Source organism: Silene latifolia, chromosome 9 (assembly GCF_048544455.1).
Source record: "Silene latifolia isolate original U9 population chromosome 9, ASM4854445v1, whole genome shotgun sequence".
Classification (NCBI taxonomy): Eukaryota; Viridiplantae; Streptophyta; class Magnoliopsida; order Caryophyllales; family Caryophyllaceae; genus Silene; species Silene latifolia.
The window spans coordinates 36,294,387-36,303,344 of NC_133534.1; the positions used below are offsets into that span (position 1 = coordinate 36,294,387).

Sequence of the window (8,958 nt, forward strand, 5' to 3'; positions counted from 1 at the left end):
AGCTAATAGTTGAATTGTTATTAAAAGTTGCGAGAAACAAGGAAACAAAAAAAATTAACTCGCATATAAATATGGTGGGGTTCAAACCATGATCTACTAGTTGATATACCCCCTCACTTACCACTGAAACACCCTGATTTTAATGTCCATGTAATGCGCTTTTTTTATTTATTTCTTTACAACTACTCAGATTTGGAGTAGCAAAACATTATCGTCATAACTGAATTTTTTTTCTTTAAGGTAGAAACGACTACCCTATGCTATCAATTGGGTTCGCCCTTGAGAGCAGTACGTATAGACCTTACAAAAGCAAGGTCATGTCGAAGTCCTCTTTCCATTATGGTGAGATAATCTAGGCCATGTCCTAGAAATCACATTCCCTTTTGAGTCACGTCGAACTTCATTTTGTGTTTTCACATTTAATCCTCAAATCAAAAGCACAACACACTCAAAGACATCCATTGGATAAGAGTATTTCCCGCTTTAAATTGTAAGGTACATTAAGATCTCATGTTTACTTCCTTTACGTGTTCCATATCTAGCAATAGAGAACCTCCACCAAAACCAAATCTTAAGACAAGCTGGTATAAGATTCAATGACGAACTCAGACTTTCTCTCTGTTTCCCATCTAATTATATAGAGTTAAGATTTAACACAAAACTGCATTTGATTTAACATTTAATGATATAGATTAACTAGATCTTAAGACAAGCTTAGTGTATGCCCTATTTTATTCCTCATTTAATTATATAGAGTTAACATTTCTTGTTTGTGTTTGCTTTTGGGTTATTTTGAGTATATTTAAATTAGCGTAAATGCGTTGCATATTCACATCAGGTAGATATGCGAATTTAGATGTAGTAGATTTTTAGATGTAGTACTCCGTAATTGGGTAAACAATGCATTTGATTTCAAAGTCATGACTTTGATGTAGTTTTATTTTGAAATAATTTTGCAATATGGTAGAAAATGCTAACTAATGTTTTGTCTTGGATGTTTTTAAAGCAGAAAACTCAATTGACAGTAGTTTCGGGTTGCTTTTCATCTAGTTGGTCATGTTCCATAAATTTTATTTGTTTTTAGGTGTTGATCAGGAGTATCAACAACCGATAGTTAGGGTAATCTCCTTCGAGGTACTGAAAGCAATTTAATGGGTTGACCCTTCCCAAGTCCCAAGTTTGGCTTTTTCATTCACAAGAGCCAGGAATCGAACCTCTAACCACTTGTTTAAGAAATGAAAACCCTTACCACTCACACCAGCCAACTTTGGTTCCATAGATTTTATCTGTAAGAGTGTTAATACACTAGAAGCTTGTTTAGGTTTTAATTAATTTGTTTTGCCTTTGAGTTGTATCACAAAAAGGTAAGACAAAAAGCAAGAATGTTGTAGTGTATGTGGCCGGGTGATGAATTGTTTCTCATTTATGTTATAACAAAGTTTTAGTATTTTTTACATATTTGAGTTGATTTTAAGTAATCTTATTTATTACTCCTACATAGCTTAGCATAGTAAAATGACTCGAATTCTCCTTCCACTTATATTATATTGTTTGTGCGGCTCATTTTAAAAAAAACACACACATATAATAGTATTACTATATCACAATGAAACGATACATGTCTACCAAGTATATAAAAAAAAGGAGGAAGTAACTTGTCTTGTAATGCTTTTTGATTTTATTAGGTTAGAGAAAATAGAACTTATGTGTAATGGAGATTTGACGTTATATTTCCTAAACCGTTAAAAAAGTTTTCATTGTTTCAATCATTTGGTGTTTTATATTAAATATCTCTTAAATTTTCTTAAAAAAGTGAATAAACGAGAACAAATAAAATACTCTGCAACTTTCATTCACGAAATTCATACATAGCTCATAATTCACACTCATACAAGTTGTTCAAACACCAATACAATATCCACACTCGAGTAAAATGTAAAAAAAAAAAAAAAAAAGCTCACCCACACATCACTCAAACAAATTAACTTATGTATACCTTCTCTCAGGACATTTTTTATATCAAAATTTGATTATGCAAAAAAAAAAAAAAAAAAAAAGGAAACAAAGAGTATAGAAATTGAATCCTGAACATATGGCATTTTTTCTCAATGAGTAAGAGCATAGTCCATTGGGCCATAAGGCTCAAAAAGCTCAGCCCAAAGACCCTTCTTTCTCTTAGGATTCAAGCCCATGTCTTTGCAAAGTTGATCATTATACCAAATGTGGACCCCAGCCATGCATGATTTTCTATAGTATTGGCCACCATACCTCTTCATAAACTTATCCCATTTTGAAATGTCTTTTTCCATCAATTGAATGCTTGGTAATTTGAATTTACCATCAAGTAATTCCATTAACCAACGGCATCTCATCTCAAATGTGTACAAGTTTGTCACACTTTCTGAATATCCTATTGCTGCTAGTTGTGGAATCCTTGGATTTATGCATTGCCTGAAATTTATGCATCATAATGCATTTTTACCCACCACAGATTACAAAATAAGACGGTCACATAAATCTACTTTTGAACGATTTACCTAATTGTTGGTTTGTTAAATGGTTATTTTAGCCTTGGTTTTTGTAGTTTCGAACTAATCTGCTATGTGGAATCCACGTGATAATATACACGTCCATTAATAACATACATTAATCTAGACATGACAAATGGATTAGGCGGGTCTGTTTACTCCACAGTACAATTATATGTTTTTAGTTTCATCTTTGTATATCTATTTAGTTTTTGACATGTCTATTTTGACTCACTTGCCAATTAATGCCATGAAAATTGGATCATACTAACAAATGAACTGAGTCGCCCTGATCATACTCATTTAAACATATCCGAAGTTACTTGAGTCGTAGTAAACTGTTTGCCATATATAATCCCAAGTCTCTAACCCTATTTGTAGCTTAAAAAAACCGACCCAAAAGGACAAAGGGAAAAGCGATAACAAACCTGTAGAGAGGGACAATCTTCTTAGGGGATCCCATCATAGCATCCTGAAACAATGGTGAAGCAAAAACATCTTTAAGTTTCTGATCTCCTTTAAATCCAGTAGCGAGGATAACCAAGTCACTCTTCACAACATGTTCTTTGTCTTTAACACTGTCGTCTAATTGAACGCCGTCTTTGCAGAAATGAAATGTCGGAGATCTCTTGAAAATAAGGCTTCCTTTATCAGCATTGTCGTAAAATCTTTCAGGAATGCTAGAAATCAAACATGTATTCAGTTCTTGTAAGAAACTGTGGTCCGGTACCATCCCAAATTTTTCCAGTCGATGTTTCTTCTTGATGTCACTCTCGACAAATTTGCTAATTGCCCATCTCTGTTTGATGGACAGAAGCAAATGATTAGTATGACGATTCAAGACATGAGAACCATTAAAAGAAAGGGCATTGGAACAGTACCACAGGAGAAAGCAAAGAGGCAACGGCATCAAGCAAAGGGCCTTGACCGGGCTTATGAAGTAAGAGCTCAGCAAAGCGATTCAAGTACAAACTTGCAAGCGGAAATCCCCAAGGGAAATAATCAGGCAGATTCCAATGTGGTGTCCTGCAAATTACTGTACATGGATTCTCTACCCCTGCATTGCACATATTTGACAAATTAGAGTCAGATTGTTGGCTTTATTTTCGAACAAAAGAGACCCGTATGTAGAGCTTACCATTAGCAGTAGAGCATTCCATAGCAATGTCAAGGGCAGATTTCTGAAAGCCAACAACAGTAACTTTCTTCCCTTTGATCAAATCCTTAGCACTTTGATTGTCCATGTTTGCGTACTCCATTGAATGCATGACCTTCCCTTGAAATGCCTCTGGACCTTTACCATTCGGAAACTCGGGAATGTTTGGTACGTCACTGAATTTTCCAAGACATAATACCACAAAATCCACTTGTGTCACCTGTTTATTTTCACATAACATTAACATGGAATTACAGATTTCGTTTTTGCAACAATTTCATATATTCATAGAATATGTTGATCATATTGATGAATTTATTTCATTAGTTGGCATCGCAACTTACTAATCTTATTATCACATTTTGCAAATCGGATCAACTGGTAATATGTTACCTATTAGAGGGTGTTCTCCATGTCGACCACTTGGTAACATGTAAAAGGAGTTTCATATATTCATGTTTCGTTGTAGTCTCAAATATTTGATCATCTTATGTACTTCCACAGCCTAATCGTTCAAAATAATAATTTGGACTAGAGGTGGCAATCGGGCCAGTCAGGTCGGGTCAGCCTACTCTTACGGGTCGACTCTGGTTCAGCTTAGCTCGTTATCGGGTCAGGTCATGTCTAGGTTGGGTCATTATCGAATCAATTTATTTTATAGTACTACTTCAATTTTTTGATTAATATAAGTTTAGTTTTTAATAATTATTTGATTTAATTACTTTTTTATTAAGTCAAACGTATCAAATTAAACACTAAATCACTTTATCAATATTAAGCTTAATATTTGCCGGGTCATTATTGGGTCGGGTTCGGGTTCTATTCATTGATCATCGAATCGTGTCGGGTTACATGCCATTATTGATCATGTTGGGTACAAGCCATCGGGTCCTTGAATTGAGTCGATTTCGGTTTGCAACATTTATCAGATTTACTCGAGTTCGGGTCAGGCTTGCAAGCTTAATTAAGACGGAGGGAGCAAGATTACGTTTCAGAACTCTCTTTGCATTTTTTAGCCCAACCTCATCTTATCTTATCTCATTTAAGGATATCCGGCCAACGACGGCCCATCATGACAATATCGACTTCTATAAAAATATAAAACGTCCATTTTTGCAGCTCCATTAATGGCAATAAAATCAAAATAAGGTATAGCTAAGCTAGATAGTCATTTAGTCAATGAATCATAGTTCTTAATTAAAACTAATATACCAAAGATGTTTTAGTCTAGTAGTTAAAACGGAGGTATTGTGGACAATAGATTCCAGGTTCGAATTCCCCCTCCCCTCTATTGTAATGCGACTAAGTGCGCGCTTCGATTGATCAAAAAAAAAAAAAAAATTAAAACTAATATGGATCCCGCGCATGCATGCGCCATGCGCGGTACCGGTATTTATAAATCTTTTATTTTGTAGTGTATTATTTATAAATTTTAAATTTTAAATTGACAAATTATTAATTTTTCATACTAATATGAGAATAAAAAATTTAAATGGAAAACTTATCAAAAAAAAATGGAATAACGTCATGAATGTGTATTTTAATGAATATTTTTACCATAAAACTAATGATTTCAATTTATAAATTTTCTTAAATAATTATAATAATTTTTTTTGTCATAAAATTAATAATTTCAGTTCATAATTTTTTTATATGAATTAAGTACGTGTTAAGTTTTTTTATGTGAAACTTATAATATCAGTTATGGGGTTTTCATATTAGAATTCTTAGATTTATACCAATTTTATTTTATTTTAGTTAAATGATTATAATTTAGTTCAAAAATATTATAATGATTAAAAGTTTAAATCTTAATTAAAAGATAATAATTTTAAAAAAATAATGTATTGTTTCCTTATTTAATCAAATTCCTTTTTGGAGGGAAATTTTTTTAAGAAGTTTTATTCTCTTAATATATGCTTTTTGAGAAGAAGTAGGAGATTATCGATCATGATAAATCATCTAAAGCTCAACTTTTGCGTACTCGGTAAAAAAAATTACAAATACTGAAATAAGTTAGTTATATCTTAACAGTTCATAAGTTGTGATACCTAAAAGGCTAAAAGGATCTTCAACGATTTGTGATCTTGTAACAGTTCATTACAAAGAGCCAAAGAGGATACTTTCTCAATGTAAATATCGCCAATAAAAGGATCTCCTCTTTAAAAGAGAGTGTTAAGCACAATTTCTAAGAGTATTCGTCTTAAACTTAATTATTTAAACAAATCGAATAATATAAATAAAATAAAAGTATAATGCATATGAAAAAAACAAATGATTTGTCCTAAATGTTTAAGTGGATTGGTATTCAATCCATTTTAAATTTAAAATGAATACTTTTCACATTTGTCTTAAGGAATTGACAGAAAAAATACCGGCTCATTGCGGGTCACAAATTCTCATTGAAGACGGACATTATCCGTCACAAGCTGAAGACGGATATTGCCCCTCTCACAATATGCAAGTGGCACTATTCATGGGATGCTCCATTTCTACCCTACTTGCTCTCCAACTTGCTTTATTGTGAGAGGATCACTATTCGTCTTCAGCTTATAACGGATAGTTTCCGTCACAAGCAAGACGCATTGGGCGGGTATTATCTCGGCGTGTATCCTAGAAGAGTTGTGATCGTCTTGTAATGAGTACTCCGTATTATTTTGAAAAAAATAAACAGACAAACTTGGCTCCTTGCGTTGCGTATGTCAGCCTTTTACGCCCAACATTAATTATTTGAATCTTTTTTCTTTGAAGAGGAGCCCCACCGCCTAACCATTACCTTTTTCTTTTCACAAAATCTCATTGAAGACGGGAATTATCCGTTACAAGCTGAAGACGGATAGTGCCTTCTCACAAGATGCAAGTGACAATATGCATGGGTGCTCCATTTTCCCTCCCACTTGCGAACCCACTTGCTTTATTGTGAGAGGTCTTCATCTTGTGACGGATATTCAAGCAAGACGCTTTGTTTTCTTTTATCAATTTGTCTCACTATAAACGGATATATACGTCTAAAGTGAAAGATGGATTAAATATACTTAAAGTGATATTTTTGGATCCCACCATACAACTTGTTGCTTGTCTTATGTTTAAAGTGGGTGAACATTTAACCCGTATAGAATTATAGACGAATATCTCCGTCTATAATGAAAATTTGTGTTCTTTTACCGGTACCATGTACGCATATAGATTGGTGAATATATGTAATTGACCCACGTTTGCTGTATCAATCATCATTTTAGGGATTGTCAAAAAAAAAAAAAAAAAAAAATCATCATTTTAGGCTCTAGTCTACGTCTTTGCCTTTCATACCCATCTTGGATAATAGGAAATTATTATTATTAGCAGAAATAAATTGATCAACTAAATTATACTCTGTAAATAACAGATTTTATTAACAAGTTTAACTAGAATTTCAATAAGTAGGTTTTGCAAAAGTTTGTAATTAGTTTGTTTAGATAAGTAGAATGTTCTATTTATGTAAAAAATAATATAAAAGAGAAGTTTCATCCTAAAACCAATTGACAATAGAAGGAGTAGTCCGTTGGTGATAAAGGGTACATTCTCTCCTTCTCCGACAATATGGGAGACTCTTGTCATATTTTGGTTTTATCTTCCAATGCATTGTGCCAAATTCAAAGACAAACAAATAACCGGGCAGAGTATATTGGTGTATGAAGAAGATTGGACTATCATCAACCTATGTTCTCAATTTGAACCACAATTACCATTCACCCGAAATTCTTTAACTTGTGATTGAGAGATTTGTCACCCGTTGGATCTTACATGCATTGCTAAGACGATCCCAACTAAGTTATCGGATAAAATAAAAAAATATTTTGTTGGTCATAATTATTTAATTTACTGATAGAAGAGGTAAGGAGTATACATCAAATAAAACACGTGTAAAAGAGACATACTCGTACCTCAATAGAACGGGTAACAAGATCTTCCATGGTGATACTCCATGTACCCTTATTCCCAAAGGGTTCACCATTACCACCCCAAAGAGCCCAAGACTTGATTTCCTCTTCAGACGGACCGTCGTAACTAATACTAACCACCTTGGTATTAAACCTAATATGTTTAATCAAATCAAAATGCTTAACATAAGAATTAAGGTAATCAAGCATTTGAGTTTGATCAGGGAAAAACGTTTCGACTTCATTAGGCCAAGGGAAATCTGAGAATTGGTAAAATGGTTTCGGAGTTTGAAGTTTAGTGGTTTCGACGGTTTGAGTCCAAACACCACCAATGGTGTTACGTGACTCTATAACAATGGGATGGTATCCCTTAGCAATTGCATATTTGCATGCTAACAGTCCACTTATCCCTGCCCCTACTATCCCTATTCTCCTTTCCATTTTTGCTTTACTTCTCTATTTTACAATTATGGAAATATGGAAATACTCTTTGGTGCACAAACTCCATGCTAAACTATCCCTTTATATAGTGTTTTCTTTCTCTATAACTCCATTCTACGTTATATCTCTGAGTTTTTCGATTTTCGATGTACCCCTCTTTTTTTTTTTTTTAATATATTTTACATGGTACTCCTAAACTTTGTATTTATTCTCCGCATGACCTCCTTTAACTCTTTGTTAAATTTATCGCTATCAAACAACGTCTATACTTCAACCTTTATTCTGAATCATTAATGTTGTATCACCATCCTCTATGAGAGGTATCACATATCACTTTTAATAAGCACAAACTACTGTTAAAAACCTCCGTTATGGAGCATGAAATCATAATGGAGATTTCACGAATTTGTAGTTATATTCGTATAATATTTGGTGAGTTAATGGATAATTCGGTGAACTAATAAGTAATTGAGTAGGTTATCCAGTAATTGGAATGGTATATAAAGAGATGATTTAATAGATCAACTAAGAAACTAAGTTGACAAAGACAATAATAAGGTCATGTTATAAACTAATATTCTCTCCTAGTCGCTATTTTCATCTCATTTCCTTTATGCACAAGAAATAAGGAAATGAATTTGGACCACACATAACCCACTACCCTACGTGCAATTAAATTTAGATCACACAAATCTTCTAAAAAGGAAATATGGAAAAAAAACCTAAATAATTCGAAAAAGGAAATTGGGAAGAAAATAGCAACTAGGAGGGAGTATATAGTGGAGTGTATAACCCCAGGATAGTCACTATTTTGAGAAAATTAGAGTGATAATTGACTGACAAGGTGTTAATGCAATAAACTTTAGTAATTTGGTGAAAATAGTAAATGATCTCCTAAATTCATGAAAATTTG

At 33.2% G+C, this 8,958-nt stretch overlaps 1 protein-coding gene across 1 annotated transcript; it reads right to left on the reverse strand.

Moving 5' to 3' along the window:
• Positions 1 to 1,829: 1,829 nt before the first annotated feature.
• Positions 1,830 to 8,178, reverse strand: LOC141602592 (putative flavin-containing monooxygenase 1). The gene is made up of 5 exons (XM_074422795.1): positions 7,608 to 8,178; positions 3,667 to 3,904; positions 3,410 to 3,585; positions 2,957 to 3,327; positions 1,830 to 2,451 (listed from the first exon to the last, which is right to left on the reverse strand). The coding sequence occupies exons 1-5, from the start codon at positions 8,043 to 8,045 to the stop codon at positions 2,106 to 2,108; spliced, it is 1,569 nt and encodes a 522-aa protein (XP_074278896.1). The 5' UTR covers positions 8,046 to 8,178; the 3' UTR covers positions 1,830 to 2,105.
• Positions 8,179 to 8,958: the final 780 nt, after the last annotated feature.